The sequence below is a fragment of the Macaca nemestrina genome, chromosome 6, assembly GCF_043159975.1.
Source record: "Macaca nemestrina isolate mMacNem1 chromosome 6, mMacNem.hap1, whole genome shotgun sequence".
NCBI classification, from domain to species: domain Eukaryota; kingdom Metazoa; phylum Chordata; class Mammalia; order Primates; family Cercopithecidae; genus Macaca; species Macaca nemestrina.
In genome coordinates this window covers 5,654,215-5,675,069 of record NC_092130.1, presented here as the reverse complement: position 1 = coordinate 5,675,069, position 20,855 = coordinate 5,654,215, and the positions used below count along the sequence as shown (strand labels likewise).

Sequence of the window (20,855 nt, the reverse complement as noted above, 5' to 3'; positions counted from 1 at the left end):
TCGGGCTTTTCAGTTTCGGCGTGATTATAACCCTTCAGGGATCGCCTAATAACAACTCTGCTGACTGCTCCTGTAATTAACTCCTAATTTATTTCAAACAGAAAAAAAAAAAAAAAAAAAAAAAAAAAGAAGGGGGGCCCAGCCCCTTCGGGAAGAACCAATCAGGGGCGAGCGTCTCTGGCGTCAGCGCCAGGCCCGGCGCGGATTGGCAGCGCGCGTCTCCCACTTCCCCTCGGAGGAAAGGCTCGGCTCCCAGCGCGCCCCTCCCGTCTCCCCAGCGAAAAAGTTTGAGTCGCCGCTGCCGGGTTGCCAGCGGAGTCGCACGTCGGGAGCTACGTAGGGCAGAGAAGTCATGGCTTCTCCGTCCAAAGGCAGTGACCTGTTTTCGCCCGACGAGGAGGGCCCAGCGGTGGTGGCCGGGCCAGGCCCGGGGCCTGGGGGCGCCGAGGGGGCCGCGGAGGAGCGCCGCGTCAAGGTCTCCAGCCTGCCCTTCAGCGTGGAGGCGCTCATGTCCGACAAGAAGCCGCCCAAGGAGGCGTCCCCGCTGCCGGCCGAAAGCGCCTCGGCCGGGGCCACCCTGCGGCCACTGCTGCTGCCAGGACACGGCGCTCGGGAAGCGCACAGCCCCGGGCCGCTGGTGAAGCCCTTCGAGACCGCCTCGGTCAAGTCGGAAAACTCAGAAGATGGAGCGGCGTGGATGCAGGAACCCGGCCGATATTCGCCGCCGCCAAGTGAGTGCGCGCTGGGGCCGGGGCAGGAGTAGGAGGTGGTTCGGGGTACTGGAGGGAGCGGGGGGCGGGTGTTCCAGGCTGGGGGTACAGAGACCCTTCTGCGTGCGCTGCACTCCCGGGAAAGCAAGCTCAGGGCCTCTGGACCCCTTGGTGCCCGGGGCGTTCGGCGCGCCGTCCGCATCCAAGACACACTCTAGGTAATAACCGCGATGTGTGTGTCTGAGACTCCCTCCACATACAGATTGTTCAACTCAAGAGCGAACCCCAGCTAGGTTTACGGGGTGGCTTGGTGGTGCGTTTCTATAGCCCTCGGCCCTGCGCTCTGGCCACTTGGCTTGCTTTTGTTTCACTATTTCCCGGGGTCTCTTCCTGGGGAGCGAGGGAGATGGATCCATGTTCAATGAGCACTTGGATGTGCCAGGAACGAGACAGGTTCAAAACTCAACCCTGAGAGTTGTGCCCCCATTTAAAAGATGAGCTAACTGGGTTTAGCCAGACATTGAGTAGAAACCATTTTCTTTCGTGAGTCCCGCGGGTGTCAAAAACCGGATCCCACGAAGGGATGGTGGCACCAGAGTCTGGTGCGGAGAGGAAATGTCTCCCTGTGGTCTCCGCAGCCAGCACCCCGCCGGCAAGGTTCTGAGCTTCGCCGGGAGCGGGATGGGGCCAGAAGCGCACGGGCTCTTCTTGGCTCACAGTAATAATTAACCGCATTCCAGCGGGGCTTGAGAGTTAATAAAGTGATGCCCATTAGCTCACCAGATCCCGATACGCTCTAGGACCCCCAGGTGTAGGCACTGGACTTGTGACCAGACGTGGACGCTGAGGCTTTTAAAGAAGACGGCCTTTGCTTGTCCCAGGTTACCAACAACCGCTGATTGGCCAGGGGGACCTGGTGTCCACGCCCTGCTCCTGTGTTTCATGTGCCCTGACCACGTTTGCTTCCTCTCCCCAGACAGACTAGGTAGAACTCCGCACCTGCACCCCACTTCTGCCAGTGAGGCTGCGGAGATTTCTCCTCCGCTTCGGCATCCATTTTTGGTCCCTGGGTCCTTTGACAATTTGGAGACGTCATCCTTTACAGCCTCTTTTACTTTTATCTCTTGGCCTTTATGGTTTTTCTACCCCCTAATTTCCCTCCACCCCATCCCCTACCTTTAGGAAAGGTGAGGGTGGGGGCTGTGGAGGGACTTTCTCCAAAGCTGAGAGATCCTTGCACTATTTACATCATTCAGCCCCCCAGACTAGACGCACTGTATTTTGTTAACAAAACAAGGCCATATACCCAGGCGTCAATGGCTGTCCCCTCAGGCAGTCTCTCTCCACCCTGTTAGAAACTGAAAGATTCAAAGGGCGAGGAGATTAAGGGACTCAAAGAATTTAAACTCAAGTTTGGATAGTGCTTTATAGCACTTTTCACCGTATTATCTTATCTCCTCTGTAGGACAGCAGCCAGCCTCTTAACAGATGAGGACATTTCAGCGAAGTTCAGAGAGGAATCAGCAGTTTGGGCTTGACCAAAAAAAAAAAAAAGCTTGGGACCATTTAATGATCACCTACCAGGTGGCAGACAGGGCTCTGGGCACTCTTAAAATTTTAGTACTGTGAACCACATTGAGGGATTAGTGTTACTTACCCACTTTATTGACAGTGAAGTAGAGGCTCAGAAAATTAAAAGACTTAATTTGTTTAACAAATATTGAGTACACTGAGTACATAGCCTACGGCTATGCCTAGCCAATGATACAGGCCTTCAATGGAGTAGTGTCCAGAGGTCAGGAATCCTGCCGTCCTTTAGGCCTGTGGGTCTGGGAAGGCAATGACCCACTACCCCTGTAAACATCCCTGCCCTGTACTCAAGCTTCCCCGCTCTTGGTAAGGCAACCTTGGGCCCTGGCTGTGACCTTTCCATGAAAAGAACCAGAAATTCTGAGAAAGGAGTTTATAACCTGCACATTCTGCACATGTATCCCAGAACTTAAAGTAAAAAAACACCATAAAGACTTGTTGGTGCTTTGGGCCTGGAGGTGGCAGCGGTAACCCTGTGGTCGGAGCAGTGGGTCCTGAGAATGCCAGGCGACAGAGCCTGGGGCGAGAGGGAGCTACCCGCCCGGGCCTGATTTTGTTATTTGGAGGAAGTAGGATAAACGCTGTTTTGCCTTATATAATCGCATCCTTCCTCTGGCTGGTTTAAAATTAGGTGGGGGTGGAGGGATGGGGAGTGTTGCATTGGGAGGAAGCCTCATAGCTTCATGGTTTTGATACACATGTGCAATCCCGGTCACCTGGATTTCATAATTCAAATGTGCAAAGGAGCAGCTGGAATTACCCTGCCCAGGCGCGTAGTGCTTCAAAACCCCACGTAGAGCCCAGGAGCAAGAGTATATACACACTAGGAACTTGGTATCTGAGCTGAGACACCTGGGTCCTCCTGAGAGCCAGGCCTAGTTTGGAAAGGGCGAGAATTTTGCACGTCTCTTGAGAGTCTCTGACAGTGTTGTTAATTTGTGAATTAAGAAACTGGCTCCCCAGCTCTCTGGTAACTTAGGGATTAGCAAATGCAAAAGTATAGACTTTTATGGTAGTTTCTTATCCTTCCCTTTCCCAGATTTCTGTTCTTTGGTTGGTTACAAAGCCTCTTATCTCTTTGATTCAGTAAAGTGATGGGTAATAATGTGACACTAGAACAAATTAATCTCTTTTTGGAAATGGAAGCTGGGTTGGGACTTGTGCTGTGTCACCCTCAAGTATGAAGTGTAAACTCTTTCTTGGGCCACCAAAGTAACTAAACAAGAAATGCAACATTCTCCCATGAATACATTAGAGTTAATACTGTGGCCACATTTGGAAAATTAGCATAGCTCGTAAAAGCCAAATGCAGAAAATTAATTGTTTAGCATTCTATCGCCACAGCTCTGTCCTCCTCTGCCCACCCACCCTTGAGGAAGACAAGCCCAAAGTTAGTTGATGCTGTGGAATCACAAGGATGTCGCAGTCTGTGATTTGCTGTAATTGAATCCATTTTAAATGTGGAGTCTGGATGCTGTTGGCATACCTTTATTTTGCTTGTTTTTCCCCTGTGACAAACTAATCATTTACACATTTGCCCGAAGCCATAGAATGGGTAGAGGGGATGACTAAGATGTCATCACGTGCTCTCAATTCGGAGGCAGCATGATTTCCCCTGACATTTACATTTATGGGCTAGCTAATTTTTCCCTTCGTCTTAGTAAAGTTTATATTACAGAAGCACCCAGCCAAGAGCCTTATCCCACATCCAGATCTGTAAAATGATGTTCAGATTTTATAATCTGTGGACTGGATACCATGACAGCTGTGTGACTGTTTATTGCGTGGGACTGCCCCCAAATTCAAAGATGCTATTAATTTACCACAGACCTTATCTGCTCGATTATCCTTCATAAATATGCTGATGCAGTCCACTTTTTCTGGTTCAGAGAGGAGACCAAGGGAAACAGTTAACCCAGTTGCTAAAGCCTTTTTCATTTTCCTTCCCATATGTGATTGTCTCCACATCCGAGGGAGCCTGGGATAATCATGAACCTGGTCTCCCATTTTTAAAGATGAGAAATTATGCTCAGAAGAGATAGCATTTCATTGCTCACTGAACACTTGATTCCCTTGTCTTACGTTCATATGTTCTATTTCTATTATCTGTAATGCTGTTTGTTTTCCATATAGAAGGTTCAGTTATACCATTAGATTTCCAAACTTTCTGTTAAAAGGCTCATTTTTAAAAAATGAAGCAACTTGCCCATTTATATGTGGTCCCCCTCCCCCCAAGAAACATACAAAATTTTGACAAAGGTACTTTTTTCAAAGATGAAACAAAGTATGTCTTTCCATACATAGATATGTATACGTGTGTGTGTATATATATGTATATGTATATATAGTTTTTTTTTAAAGCTAAGTGCTTTCCGTTGAGAGGGGAGGCCGGAAAGGAAAAAACCTAGAGAGACGATGGGGGAGATGGGATTATTATTATTATTTTAATGTAACTTTCTTTTGCTAATCCGCTCACCTCTCTGTTCTCTAGGACACATGAGCCCTACCACCTGCACCCTGAGGAAACACAAGACCAATCGGAAGCCGCGCACACCCTTTACCACGTCCCAGCTCCTCGCCCTGGAGCGCAAGTTCCGCCAGAAACAGTACCTCTCCATTGCAGAGCGTGCAGAGTTCTCCAGCTCTCTGAACCTCACAGAGACCCAGGTCAAAATCTGGTTCCAGAACCGAAGGGCTAAGGCGAAAAGACTGCAGGAGGCCGAACTGGAAAAGCTGAAAATGGCTGCAAAACCTATGCTGCCCTCCAGCTTCAGTCTCCCTTTCCCCATCAGCTCGCCCCTGCAGGCAGCGTCCATATATGGAGCATCCTACCCGTTCCATAGACCTGTGCTTCCCATCCCGCCCGTGGGACTGTATGCCACGCCAGTGGGATATGGCATGTACCACCTGTCCTAAGGAAGACCAGATCAATAGACTCCATGATGGATGCTTGTTTCAAAGGGCTTCTTCTCCCTCTCCAAGAAGGCAGTACCAGCCAATACTCCTGCTCTGCTAACCCTGCGTGCACCACCCTAAGCGGCTAGGCCGACAGGGCCACATGACATAGCTGAAATTTGTTCTTTAGGTGGAGGCACCAAGCCCTGTTTTCTTGGTGTAATCTTCCAGATGTCCCCTTCTCCTTTCACAAAGATTGGCTCTGATGGTTTTTTTGTATAAATATATATATATAATAAAATATAATACATTTTTATACGGCAGACGTAAAAATTGAAATTATTTTAAAAGGCAAAATTTATAAACATATGTGCTTTTTTTCTATATGTCACCTTCCCAAAAGACACTGTGTAAGTCCATTTGTTGTATTTTCTTAAAGAGGGAGACAAATTATTTGCAAAATGTGCTAACGTCAATGATTTTTATGGGATTATTGACTTCTGCTTATGGAAAACAAATATTAGAAATAGACACAATGCACATAGAAAATATTAGATATGGAGAGATTATTCAAAGTGAAGGGGACACATCATATTTCTGCATTTTACTTGCATTAAAAGAAACCTCTTTATATACTCCATTTGTTCCTACCTCTCCCCTGCCCCCCGCCGCCCCACCACACACACATTTAAAAAATTTTTCCTTTTTTAAGAATATTTTTGTAAGACCAATACCTGGGATGAGAAGAATCCTGAGACTGCCTGGAGGTGAGGTAGAAAATTAGAAACACTTCCTAATTCTTCTCAAGGCTGTCGGTAGCTTTCTTTCAGATAATTGGAGAGTAAAATGTTAAAAGCCTGTTGAGAGGAATTGATGGTTTCTGAGAAATACTAGGTACATTCATCCTCACAGATTGCCAAGGTGATTTGGGTGGGGGTATAGTAATTTTCTGCTTAAAAAAATGAATATCTTGTAACCATTACCTATATGCTAAATATTCTTGAACAATTAGTAGATCCAGAAAGAAAAAAAATTATGCTTTCTCTGTGTGTGTACCTGTTGTATGTCCTAAACTTACTAGGAAATTTTATATACTTTTTTACATGTTGGGGGGCAGAAGGTAAAGCCATGTTTTGACTTGGTGAAAATGGGGTTGTCAAACAGCCCATTAAGCTCCCTGGTATTTCACCTTCCTGTCCATCTCTCCCCTCCCTCCAGTATACCTTTATCCCTTTGAAAGGGTGCCTTGTACAATTTTATATATTTTATTGAAGAGTTATCTCTTATTCTGAATTAAATTAAACATTTGTTTTATTGCAGTAAAGTTTGTCCAAACTCACAATTATTTTAAGAGGTGCTCTCTGTTCTCAGCTGGGCTTAGCTCGAACGCGCTACCCAGATGAGGGGGGAGCTGGTATTTTTTAATATTTTAATGTAAATCAACCAAGAGTTGTGGTCAGACTCAGCCACGTTGGGGTGATTGGCGGTGGCGGGGAGTGAACTGAAACTGCTGAAATACTTTGAAATGTTTCCTCTGGCAGCTTGTTACTCATGGAAAAGAGGTGGAATTGCTGCGAGGAGTTTTTCAGAAACAGTACAGTGAAAGATGAACTTTAAATAAGTAGTGGGGCAGAGACATCAGCCAGTACCTAAGTCATTTGTATATGATCAAGGGAAAATCTTGAACTTGAATTCTCCCAGCTACCAACACATCAAACTTAAAACTGAGGAAAAGGGTCCTTACAGCTATTTGCAAATGGACATGGTAACGAGGTGCATTCGCCGGGCTGGGGGATGGAAGCCCGCTCGCTCCCCTTTCAGGAGTGTGTCAAATCGCATTCCGTTTACCATTCCTAGCTCCTTCCAAGGAGATGGACTCCGAGCAAACACTCTTCGGTTTGAAGTGGGAAGGTGGTTCATTCAAGTCCCTTTGCTACCCAGCGGAAACGATACAGAACTGCAGTCAGGCTTGGGTTTTGGGCGTCACGATAAAACGGTGATGGGTGGAGGACGCTGAGAAGGATCTTAAACTCAGCTTTCTGTCGCACAAATAAATCTGAAGTGGTTCCTGGTGATTGATACCTGTCCGAGGTCAGTGTTCGGATGGGAGGCTCCGGTGACTCGGAACAGAGGCAGAAAGGATACAAGGACTTCTTGCTGCTTCAACAGCGCGGCGGGCAGATTGGCACCTGGCACCTACCAGGACTGGCGCTTCGTCCGGCGTTTCCATTGTGCCCGCACGCACTTTGAAAGTGGGCCCCGGAAACTCCGTTTCTCCTATGGGGCGGGGTCGGGCAACGTGGGTCAGAAGTTTCACAAGCTCCAGCGCAGAAGTGATCCAAATCGAGGGGTCGGCTCGAAGTCCGGGGCTGATTTTGTCTTGCTCAGTCGCTCCGCCCGAGCTGAGCCGCTGGAACGACCCAAACCTACCTGGAAGCGCGTCTCTGCAGTCCCGCTGGACTTCTCCGGCTCGAACTCCCAATCTCAGCCCGGAATCCAGCCATATTCATTTAAGGATTGCGTTTTCCAAAGGCCAAAGCCTTTCCCGGTTTCGTCATCAGCCGCCAAGTTGGGTCCCTAATTAGCCTGTCCACCGGGCTTCCTTCCCGGCGCCGCTTGGACCCCGCAGCCCCGGGCGATCTCAGCCCGGGTGGGGAATCCGGAGACGCCGGCTCCGGGTTAAGACTCTGCTTGTCCCCAGGAGGACGGGGTCGCGAATCAGAGTGCGATCCGGAGAATAGGGGCTGCATCTTGCGTGGCTGGCGGGTTAGACTGGAATCCGTCTGGGGAACTGCGCACCATCCCCATCGCCCCAGACGCCGAAACAAAACCTGAGGCTCGGAGAGGAGAAAAAGAGTTGTTCAGGCTCGAACACCCACATCCCAGCGCTCATAGGTGGATGGGGTTACCGAACTGAGAACCAAGCCGGAGGCCCGCGAAGCCGGGCCGCCGCCTTGCTCTGGGGCTCCCTTCAAGCCTGCAGTTAGGGGGTTGGGTTCCGAGTCACCGCGGTCCGGGCCTCGGTCAGGCTTGGTCGGGCACACAGGGCGTTTCAGAGGCCAGATTGACAACCTGTGGCGGCAGAAGGACTCTCCCTCACCAGGGACCCGCGAAGGCGCGCATTGCAAATTAAAGCCGAAGATGCTAGTGTGCGGGCCTGGGACATCCTTGCATCCGATGCCAGAAGCCTGGCACGCAAATTTACCCACCCTTCCATACTTTCAGTGCTTTGTTCCAAACTCTTCAAGAGACACAGCTCTGCTTTTTGGAAAGAGAGGAAGAGAGCCCCTGCAGAGTGCAGAACTAGGCTTCCCCTCCCCCCCCCAGTGTTCTCATTTAGTTGCCACACATCCCTTGGAGAGGTATTATGGATGTCATGTATAGTTGAGGAAACTGAGGCACGAAGAGGTGGCTCACTGAGGTCACAGAGCTGATAAGTAGCGGCAGGGAAATCCAGGCCTCAGTGTGAGTGGAGGAGGTGGGCATGAAAGACAGAGGGCAAATCAGGCAGGAGGTGTCTCAGAAATGAAGCCAGGGCCTGGGGAACACTCTGGATCCCCAGACTCTGAGATCCCAAGTCTGCAGTCTCTCTCCAGCTCCCCTTCCCATCCCTCATTGCTCCTCCAACACAGTGGACCTGGGGCTCAGATCCAGCCCTCCCCTCTCCCACTCCCAGCCCTGCCTTGGCGATCTTTGGGGGAATGGAGGGAGCAGGGCGGCAGGAGGTAGGCAGTGAAGGCCTGGCTGAGAGCGGTGGCTGGCGAAGCGTCTGCCTGACCCGACTGAAAAGAGGATCCCTGCCTTTGAGCAGAACCTTGTCTGACCGAATGAAAACTCCCACGGCCATTCTTTGCTATAAAAGCCGCTCATTTGCCACGGGTTGGAGAGGCCATTTCCCCACCCCCACTCCGTCTCCACTGCTGGGTTTGAAATAAGCATAAACCTCATTTATAAAAGAACCCACGTCACACACACACCCTCCCCGAAATCACAAGGCCTGGTTGGTGAAGTTGACTGTGTCTGTTCCTCTCCTTCCATTTTTGTAAGCAAAAATGTTTTCCCCCCATTGGTGATGCTGCAGGCTTCTTTAACAAAATAAAGTGGTCACAGCAAGGAGGAAAAGCCCTGGGTCAACTCCGGGACCCCTTTACCCCCTCTCCCACCCCCAGCCACCCTCTCACCTCCTGCCTCCTACAAACTAAATAAAAAGCAGTAAAATTACTTTCCAGAATAGCCCGCTTCAAAGCGAACAGAGGACCGGGCTGCAGGAATCCCGAGTCTTGCCCTGATAAGGTTTGTAATAATCAAATCCAAACTCCATCCACCTCCCTTGACTCTTTCCAACCTCCTCCGGACCTCTCTGCATTTGTTGTTGAAAACACTTTGATGTCCTGCGTCCTCCAAACAATTATTATTATAATTTTAAACAACCTGGTATTTTCCATTACTAACGGCTGAGGCTTTGAAGTTACACCTCATAATTTCCTAAATTAAATAAATCATTTTAAGTTTGCACTGGGAGGCTTTTAATAGCAGAGAAAGGAATATCATTATCTTATTGAGACCCAATTGTGGTGGCTCCAGTTTGGCTGTAGCTAGGGGCAAAGTAGGCTCACTCTAACAGACATACTTTATTAACCTCCCATAACTCTTGAAAGAACATTTTTATATTTTCTTTGATTTCCCCCCTCCCTATCTTGTTTTAATGCTGTCCCAACCTTTAATTAGTGCCTAATATGAAAAGCATTATTTTTTTAATGCTATGTAATTTACCAGCGGCAACAGGCCAACTTAACAATTGTTTATTAGACTTGGTTTTTCACACAGGGCAAAGAATGCCGCTCCAAACCCAACTTTTCATGGGTGGTTGCACTAATTAATACAGTGTCTGAGACTCCTAGGGGGTTTTTTAATATTGAAGCCTATGGGGGCGGAAGGGGGTTTTAGAAGTCCAGCTCCTGCCGACGAAGTTCTCTCTCTGATTTCTTTCATGCTGTTTTGATCCTGTCTGTGGAGTCAGCACAGACAGAAACTGTTCCCTGGCTCCGAAGACTCCAGGATCCCGAGGCAACAGCCCCGGGAACCCCCAGCACTTCCACTTGTGATTATGTCTTGCGGCCTAGGCTTGGGGTACAGAGAGCCCAAGGCTCACTCCAGGCTTGGACGTGGGGGTTCCCCTCCTTCTGCCTGGAGGGGGAAGGAGCTGGCTTGATGGCTTGGGCTGGGAAGGAGTCAGGCTCTGGGGGGCAAATGCCAGGTCTCCCAGGCACCAGGCAGCGCTTGGCTCTGGGCATAGAATTTGCTGAAACTGAGTCAGGGACAGGGATGGGGTGGGGGAAGGCTGGGGGGGACCCAGGCTAGCTTCCTTCCTGTCTTTGCTTCCTCTGACTTTTCTGTTCCATTTTCCTCATTCTTTTGTCTCCTATTTCCCTTTCTCATCTTTCCACTCCCTCCTTTTCACCTTTCTCTTCCTTTTTTTTTGCTGTCCTGCTTTTATTACCGTTCCTCCACCTTTCATTCTTTCTCATGTCTGTCCCACTATATACCTTTCTAATTTTTTCCTCTGTCTTCTTATTGTCGGTAACTACTTTTCAAGTTCTCATTTTTAACTCTCTTTTCCCTCTCTTCCCCCACCCCCTTCTTTGCCTGTCACTTTGCTCCTCCATGGCATCTTTAATTTTTTTGCTTTCTAATTGATTCTCATTCCCAACATCTCCTATTTCCCCCCTTCTCTTCTCTTTTCCATTCTCTCTTCCCCGGTTCCAGCGATTTCGTGCCAGATTCTGGGAGCCCAGCCCAGCGCAGGGGGTTCCTCCTCACCTCGCCCCTTCCGGCGCCCTTCCCTCCTTAGCGGCACCTGGCAAGCCAGCAAGGGAGTGACCCTTGCGCAGGAAGGGGGCGCATCACCCGGTTTCCCCGTAGAACCGTGGGCGTAGCGGGCGAGAAGGGCAGCGTCCAGGCGCTCGGCCCCTTCCGCCCCGCCCGCCGCCGGCCGCCCGTTTGATGTCGCGGGCCCGGCAGGAATGCGGCCGGGTTATCAATCACCCAGCTGGATCCCGAAGGTCTCTGCCTAATCACATTTAATTGCTCGTGGAGGCCCACTCTCGCCCCGGGCCGGCCGCCGCGCTCAATTACTCCCCAAATACCTGCCATCAATAAATACGCACTGACACCGGCCCGGCCCGCTACACCCGCACGGAAGATCGCAGCCGACCAGGCGCCCTCCTCCCTGCCCCTTGTCCCCCGTCATTAAACTTACACCTCGACGCCCAAAGGAGCAAGCCAAGCAGATAATAACAGCCCCCTTTAACTGAACGCTTCCCAAGTGCCAGACACTGTTGCTCGGCGATTTACACCAATCAGCTCACGGGTGCTAGTGAGTGCTCGTGGATTTCACCACCGTCCGGGAGATGGTATTGCCATCTCCTTTGGAGTCAAGGGAACCAGGCTCAGATCATTCATTAATGCGTCCGAGGTGGGGTAGATAGGCAGTGACCCAACTGGGATGGAGCCTTGCAACCCCGTGATTCCACAGCCCTTGGACAAAAGCACGAGGCAATAGTGCCTCCCAGAGGCCAGAGATTTACCTGGGGTCCCGGGCGCTAAGGTGTGCTGACCCGCACCTAAAGCCAGGTGCTTATTTAATCAGTATTCAGGCAGGATTTTATTTGTTCCTCTCACCAACTTTGTGAAATAGGCACTCGTAGCCCCATTTTCCAGATGTGACCTAGGGGGACTTCACCCTCCAACTGAGGCCCGGGCCTCTCTCCAGCCTGAACACTTCCACCTCTCCGGGCTGCCCTCCACTCCCCCTCCCCCAGCATTCTGCACTCCATTTTCACTCTATACCTTCAAAGCAACCCTGAAATTCAAGAACTATAGTTTCTCCCATTTTCCCAGAGCAGCAAACTGCCTAAGGAGGTGACACAGCAAGGCAGGAATCACACAGTGGGTGAGCTCAGAGCCCAGAAATCCATGCCAGCCCCAGCCCCAGCTATTTGCATTACGCCATCCTGCTTCTGCTGAGAATCTTTACTTTAAAAGAGAGCACATCATGTCTACATTTTATGTGGTTTACCATTCATGGGGAGACAATAATTACACTTCTCAACAAAGATGAAGGGGGTGAGTGTCATCTGAAGTCAGCCTGTGACTTCCTTTATTTCATACCCTTTCTTAATCCCTTGTATTTATGTATAAAATATATGCCAGTGTCCAAATACTCTCATATTAGGATCTCACATGGCCCTCAAGGCAATAGGTGGGGAATTACATTCCCATCTTAAATAAAATAAAAAGGGTGCTCTGAGAGGTGAGGTGACTTGCCTGAAGTCACACAGCAAGGAAACAGAGCCAAGCTTGACAGATTGCTGTGCAGCATCTTTTCACCTGGATGAGGTTAAGTCCTTGCTAGACTGGACGTGTGTGTGTATGTGTGTGTATGTGTGTGTGTATGTGTGTGTGTGTAACCGCCAAAGTGTACATTTCCCTGAAAAGGGTTTCTGGGTTGCAGGGTCTGATATAAAAAGCACTGTTTTAGTGGCAAAGCTCTGCCTATTTTTATTTCAGTGCTGAGAATGCTTGATGATGGAAAAACTGACTTTGTAAAGAAATTGTGTATAAGACGCTAAAGTGCCTCTCGAAATCCCATCACAGAAAATTACCTGAAAGGTAGTGGTGATGGATAAGGCAGTTATTGATGTGAAATTGGTTCATTTGGGGAAAGTCTGAAGGCTGCAAGTGTTCATCTCCTCCTCCTTCCCCCCATCACATCAGCAGCTCGCCCCGTCTAGTCTTTCCGGCTGGATTTCTCTTTGTTTAGCAATGGGAACAGAGAGGAGCCAAAAAGACAACGTAGAAAATCCCAGGGGTGGGTATGGGGAATATGATCTCAATTGAGAATTCCAGGAAAGCAACTGGGCAGTGAAGTCATTGAGAATGGATGTGGGGTGGGGGTGGGGCAACATGCCTCAACCTCTGTGCCCTCAAGAGGTGCTGGCACAGGGTAGTGCCATGTGGTCACTGCCTTTGGGACTGAGTGTGCAAATCTAAACTATTACTAGGTTAGGGGCATCCGTGTCTTGCATAGACACCACTAAGCCACAGCCCACTTTCATGAGAAGGTAAAACTGTGTTTCCCACTTACAAATAGCAGGAAAATGCCAAGGAAATTAGACCTCAGAACGAAAGATTTCCAGAGCCTGGGGTTACTGAAATAGTTTTTCAGGGCACTCATGCCCACATTTTTCTCCACATGCAATCCCTATCTAAGTCTGGGACTAGAAAGAGGACCCACAGGCTTTTTTAAAGAATAAGATTAATAAAATGAATGTGAAATGACACTTTGGGGTCCAAAATGACAATATTAACAACACATGAACTCAACCTTCCTTCTCCTTTAATCAACAGTAAGTTAATAATTACTTTTGCTGAATTTCAGTGCATACCACTTATCCTAAGTATTGAACCTGTGATTCCCCAGGACTTTCCTGAAATTCTCAACACAGAATTATTAAAATTCACTACAACTAAGAAGAAAAAGAACAGATGTATTATACATCTCATTAGATAATAATTGAATTAAATGAGCACTTTCTGTGTGCCAAGAAGTCCTTTACATAATTTCATTTTAAAACACATCATCCCCATTTTATAATTAAGGAAACTGAGACCTTGAGAGATTATGTAACTTACTCATGGTTTTGCCACTGGTGAACGATAAAGCTGAGATCTGAGCTATTGACTCTAAAGGAACACGCTCTCAAAACTGCTGCTGTAGGGTATTCACTGTTTGGGGTCTGTGTCTCCTATAGGAGCAGAAGCCAGGATGGAAGAAATGGTCTTTGAGTCCATTGGGTTTCTGAACTGATTTAAATAAGAAGTTGTCGGCCGGGCACGGTGGCTCATGCCTGTAATTCCAGCACTTTGGGAGGCCGAGGCGGGTGGACCACCTGAGGTCAGGAGTTTGAGACCAGCCTGACGAAGACAGTGAAACCCCATCTCTACTAAAAAAAAAAAAATACAAAAATTAGCCAGGCACAGTGGCAGGTGCCTGCAATCCCAGCTACTTGGGAGGCTGAGGCAGAATTGCTTGAACCCTGGCAGCGGAGGTTGCAGTGATCTGAGATCGCACCATTACACTCAAGTCTGGGTGACAGAGTGAGACTCTGACATTTCAGGCTAATATCTTGAATGAGGGGCAGAATAATATCGAAGGGCAACACGATAGAATATTAGGGCAGAAGGGAATTTTGTTATCGTATCATATAAGAAGTTCAGAGTGAAAGTGACTTGCCTAAAGTCACATAGCAATTGTGTGAAGGAACAATATTGCAAAAGAAAAAAAAAGAGAGAGAGAGAAAGAGCAATATTTCTAGTTCAGTTCAGCTGAACTAGATAGAACTAGCTCAAATGGCTCCGGAGATTTGATTTCTGAGCAACCTGAAATCCAGTTCTTCTGTACCTTAAATGTTAAGTAACTCACTAAGAGAAGCAGCAGGATCAGGTACACCAGGATGGGAAGTGGGTTTTGGTTTTCAAAAATATCTGTCCATCCCCTATAGCCTCATCCACATTATACTCATAATATACACCGTGTGTGTGTGTGTGTGTGTGTGTGTGTGTGTGTGTGTGTGTGTGTGTGTATATATATATATATATTTTTTTTTTTTTTTTTTTTGAGACGAAGTCTCGACCTGACACCCAGGCTAGAGTGCAATGGCGCAATCTCGGCTCACTGCAACCTCCTGCTCCCGGGTTCAAGAGATTCTCCTGCCTCAGCCTCCTGCCTCCAGAGTAGCTGAGAGTATAGGTGCACGCCACCATGCCCAGTTAATTTTTTGTATCTTTAGTACAGACAGGGTCTCTCCATGTTTGCCAGGCTGGTCTCATACTCCTGACATCGTGATCTGCCCGCCTCGACCTCCCAAAGTGTTGGGATTACAGGCGTGAGTCACCGCGCCTGGCCATATGTATATTATTTGATTTTATCAAATACATAATATTTTCCCAAGCTCAGAGAGTAAAAGTATTTTTAGATAACATTGCTATTTTTATTAATCTTTTAACATGCCATCATGATCAAAATAGTATGCTTGCTAGGCAACAGGACAAATCTCTAACCCCGTCATCCTTTCTTCCTAACAGATTGCTCTGGCTGTACTCCTCCTTTTATTTTGGTGCTTACACCAAAGAGTACCAAATGATATATCTGAGTTACCGAGCCCAAGTTCAAGCTAGCCACTGATGGCTCTCTACACTTCACTTTAGCATCTGTAAATCAGGGCAGGGATTAGCAGCCAAGAAAGAGATAGGAAGCCCATTGGGTCAAAGTATTTTTCCGTTTTGTTCTGAACTGTATCCCTAGTGCTCAGTGCATTGCATGGCCCATAGTAGGTGCTCAGTAAGCACAGGGCCCATTCAATGAATGAAGATGAATGTTTTATCGAGTCAAAAACAGTTTTGGGAAAATTCGAGGGCTCTGGGTTTAACTGATTTTTTAAAGCTTTGGAAAATGTACAGGTTTGCCATGAGTTCAAACCTTTAAAAAGTTGGTTTGGGTCACAAAACAATAAAAATGATTTGCCTTTGGCAAGATGGGCCAGGTAGTGCTATCAAGGCAGTTATAAAAATATTCTTGATTTGGTTCAAGTCTCTGATGACTAGTCACAGATGAATATTAAAGAAACTTTCACAGCCTCAACTGGTGGGTTTGCCAGACTACAGAGAGCCAGTTCAACTTGTCCTTATATTTCACGAGCGAAAAACGTTTAAAACACGGCATTAAATGAAACCCTTCTGAGTTATAAAATTGTGTAGAGTTAAAACTCTTCTTTAGAGTTTGTTTTACGGTGTGGTCCAGTAGTTAATTAATGCACTCTCCAAGAGGCATGCAAGGGGAGAGAGTTCTGACTCTGACTTGCAGCTAGTTTGAAAAGAAAGAGGAATCCTCAGAAAACCTTCTTTTATTGTCTTTAAAGTCCTCAGTGTTCTTTTCTGTAACATGGGACTCCTGGTTCTTCTTATAGCCCTCAGATGTGTGTTCAAAGGCATAATTAAGGCATAGCTAACATTTCTGCCCCCTCGAGACCAGTAATAGAGGTTTTTTTTATTGTTGTTGTTGTTGTTGTTGTTGTTTTGAGTCAGAATCTTGCACTGTTGCCTGGGCTGGAGTGCAATGGTGTGATCTCAGCTCATTGCAACCTCCACCTCCCAGGTTCAAGCGATTCTCTTGCCTCAGCCTCCTGAGTAGCTGGGATTACAGGTGCCCGCCACCATCCCCAGATAATTTTTTGTATTTTTAGTAGAGACAGGATTTCACTATGTTGGCCAGGCTGGCCTCGAACTCCTGACCTCGTGATCCGCCCGCCTCGGCCTCCCAAAGTGCTGAAATTACAGGCACGAACCACCACACCCAGCCCATTAATAGGATTTTAAAGCAAAAGAGCACTTCTAGGAATTCGATAGGAAATTTAGAAGTAGTAATTTCATAATAAAAAGTGTCATCTCTACTAGCTTGAACTGTGTTCAACTCTTAGTATCTCTAGGGGTTGAGGGAAACACATCTTTTTTAAGGACTTAATATGTAGGTCACAGGACCCAGAGCTGGGGGTACAGTAAGCCTTTGTGAAATTTATCTTGATTTTCGAGGTAATTGAAAAGAAATTTGATCATTTCACACATTACTAATTCATAGATTGTAAAAATCTCCCCCAAACCCTGACAGCCTCTCTGCACTTATCAGAACCCAGATTTCTAAACTCAGGGCCAGAATGAGGTCTCACGTTACCAGGACTTCATCACTTTTCAAAAATATACAGCAGGCCATTTGCTGGTAGGTTATGAAATATGATCATAAATTAAAACTAAATGACTCACATAAAATAAAAGGACAAAGAGCACTTTGTGATGCCGAGAGCTCTGGTTTGATTGTGTTAGTTCATTTATTTGGGTATTTACAGCATTTCAGAAAGCCAAGTAACTCCATCTACTCTCAGTTGATGGTAGGCACGTGATACTGTTACTGCAAAGCTTTGCCTACAGCCCACTGCAGAACCAATGAGTAAGACCAGACATTTGGACACCTCTTTATAGTTTACAATGTTCTGTCACCTGCGTTTTTTTCTGCAAGGCAGGTAGCATGAAGTAGAGGAGGAAGCAGCGTCACACACTTAGGGATGGGTCACAGGTACTTCACGGGACTTCACAGGAAAACGAAAATTTAAGCTAAAGGACACATGACTTCTTATTTTTTTTAAATGAGTTAGGGGCTAAGAATGTGGGTATACCCGAGCGATTGGTGGAGGAGAGATAATGTGGTAATATTGATGCAGCCTTTTGTTTTTGTTTTTGTTTTTTTTTGAGACAGAGTCTCACTCTGTCACCCAGGCTGGAGTGCAGTGGTGCAATCTTGGCTCACTGCAACCTCTGCCTCCTGGGTTCAAGCCATTCTCCTGCCTCAGCCTCCCAAGTAGCTGGGACAACAGGCACCCACCACCACGCCTGGCTAATTTTTTGTATTTGTAGTAGAGACGGGGTTTCATCGTGTTGTCCAGGATGGTCTTGATCTCCTGACCTCATGATCCTCCCACTTTGGCCTCCCAATATGCAGCCTTTTGAAGTTAGTCCTGGCAGGTATGTGGTGGGAGGTGTTTGCTGCAATTGAAACTTTTCCAGCATCATTGGCTTTCTATGTGCCCAGTTAATTCATAACCCCCATACCCCCCCAGGGAGAGCAGGCAGATCAGATAAGGCAGGAATACACTCCAACACACTTGGGGCTGCCAGTTGCTCTTTGGTGATTTTTTTTTCAGTTTCATTATATTAAAATTGAGGGGAATGGTATAGGAAAGAGAGTTAGAAAACCAAATACCACATGTTCTACTTATAAGTGAGAGCTAAGCATTGGGTGCACCTGGACACAAAGATGGGACCAGTGAAGACTGGGGACTCCAAAAGTGAGAGGGAGGGAGAGGGAATAGGTTGAAAAACTATCTATTGAGTGCAGTGTTCACTGCTTGGGCTACGGGATCATTAGAAGCCCAAACCTTAGCACCATGCAATATACCCACATAACAAACCTGCACATCGCCCCCGAATCGAAAATTAAAGACAAAGAAAAGAGAGTTATTTATTATTAGTGTTTCTCATATATCTCAGTTCTTTTCCTCATGAGCCCGCCCTTCCTTCCTCCCTCCCTCCCTCCCTCCCTTCCTTCCTTTCTTCCTTCCTTTTTTTCTTCCTTCCTTCCTTCCTTCCTCCTTTCTTCCTTCCTTCCTCCCTCCCTCCCTCCTTCCTTTCTTCCTTCCTTCCTTCCTCTTTCCTTCCTTGCTTCCTTCCTTCCTCCCTCCCTCCCTCACTACCTCCCTCCCTCCTCCCTCCCATTTGCAGTGTTGTGCAACTGTCAACGTGCTCCATCTCTAGAACTTTTTCATCATCCCAAAGTGAACCTGTTAAACACTAACTCCCCATCCCCCTCACTGCTGACCCGGGCAACCATCCTTCTACCTTCTGTCTTTATAAATTTCACGACTCTGGGTGCCTCATATAAGTGGAATCATACAGTGTTCATGCTTTCATGTCTGACTTATTTCACTGAGTATAATATTTTCAGGTTCATCCATACCATAGCATGTATCAGAACTTTATTTCTTTTGGTGGCTGCATAATATTTCATTGTATATATATACCACATTTCGTTTACCCAGTCTTCATCCGTTGATGGACACTTGGGTTATTTCTACCTTTTGGTTTTTGTGAATAGTGCTGCTGTGAACACTGGTATGCAAATGTCTTAGAGCCTCATTTCCAGTTAAAAAAAAAAGGAGGTCGGGTACAGCAGCTAACACTTGTAATCCCAACATCTTGGTAGCCTGAGGCAAGAGGATCACCTGAGCCCAGGATTTCAAGACAAACCTGGGCAACATAGTGAGATCTCGTCTGTAAAAATAAATAAATAAATAAACAAATAGAATTAAAAATTAGCTGGGCATGGTGGCACGTGTCTGTATTTCCAGCTACCTGGGAGGCTAAGGCAGGAGGGTCACTTGATTCCAGGAGGTCAAGGCTACAGTGAGCAGTGATTATGCCACTACACTGTAGCCTGGGCAACAAAGCAAGACCCCGTCTCAAAAAAACACTTTATGTTTATTTGAGGATGTATGTCTATCTTCTCCTATAAACTATGCAAACCGCTTGGAGTCTTATAGTAAAAAAGCATCCAGTTTGGTGGGGAAAGAGCCAGGGCATTACAGATTACCTCCCAGAGGGATGTAGTACAGTCACCAAGGGAAGCGTCAGAGCTGTGGGAGTCGGGAGAAAGGAGAACCTGAGTTTTCAGGATTGCTGGGGTTGGTGAACTTCCAACTATTCCTTGAAGGACAAACATCCCTTTCCAGGTGGAGGTGGGGAAGGAGAACAGAGACAAATGGAATAGGATATTATCGAACTGTGCAGGTGATTGGATTGGCTTTTTAGGAACACCAGGAAAGATGAACTAGGGTGGCATTGCCCAGTGTTCAAGGGTTTTGGCTCTAGGTCAGTGCTCTTGGGTTGAAATCCTTGCTGTACCGACCGTGTCCTTGGACAAAGCTGCTTGACCTCTCTGGAACTTGATGTCTCCATGCGCATCAGGTGGATCCTAACAGCACTTAGCTCAGACAGTTGCTGTGAAAATACAATGAGATAAATTGTATCAGGTCCTACTCATGACGCCTGACCTGAAGAAAGGCCTTTTACATGGGAAATTTGCTGCCTTGTGTGAAAGATTCTGGTCACGATCCTTGGGCGTTGAGTAGCCTTTAAAAGTTTTTAAGCAGGAGCTATGGCCTGATGGGATCTTACTGCAGGCAGGGACTGGGGTACCCACCAAAGATTAAACTAGCTGTTTTCTCTGGTGCCTTTTGGGATAACACAGGAGAAAAAGCTAAACTACTGAATTTCGAGGCAGGTAGGTATGACTGAGCAAGACTTCCAAAGCTGACTCATTTTTCCCAGGAACAGCTGGGCAGAGTGTTGAGTTTAATAATTCATCCAGCACTGGTCATCATTCACTAATCTCCTTTTCTGTCCCCCAGTGCCCACCACAGTATTAGGTACATATAAGTGCTGTCTTATTCTATTTGTGCTACTATAACAAAATATCAAATACTGAGTAATTTACAAACAATGGAAATTTATTTCTCTTCGCTCTGGAGGCTGAGAAGTCCAAGATCAAGAGGCCGGCCGGGTTCGGTGTCTGGTGAGGGCTGTTGTCTGGTTCCAAGTCGGTGCCTTGATGCTGTAGCCTCTGGAGGGGAGGAACACTGTGTCCTCACATGGCGGAAGGTCAGAAGAGCAAAAAGGGGCCAAACCCACTCCCTTGGTCCTTGTATAAGGGCACTGATCCCATCTATGAGGATAGAGCCCCCAGAGTCTAATCACCTCCAGAAGGTGTTGCACTGGGGATTAAGCTTCAACCTGAGTTTTGGAGAAGATACAAACATTCAAACCACAGCAGGCCCCACATAAACACTGCATGGACTAGAATAATTCTACAGTCATACCTTTTTTCGTCACATCCTCCCTCCCTCCCCTGCTCTCTTCTCTTTACTTCTAACAAGGTGTCTGATGACAGCCTGAAGGATTACGGGGTGGAAGTGAACATGTGCCAGTTGAAAACAT

General features: G+C 47.2%; 1 protein-coding gene across 1 annotated transcript; it reads left to right on the top strand.

Annotated features, from left to right (window-relative positions):
- Nucleotides 1-271: 271 nt before the first annotated feature.
- Nucleotides 272-7,379, top strand: LOC105480911 (msh homeobox 2). The gene is made up of 2 exons (XM_011740104.3): nt 272-731; nt 4,792-7,379. Exons 1-2 carry the CDS (start codon nt 353-355, stop codon nt 5,214-5,216), a joined length of 804 nt encoding a protein of 267 aa, XP_011738406.1. The 5' UTR covers nt 272-352; the 3' UTR covers nt 5,217-7,379.
- The last annotated feature ends 13,476 nt before the right edge of the window (nt 7,380-20,855 follow it).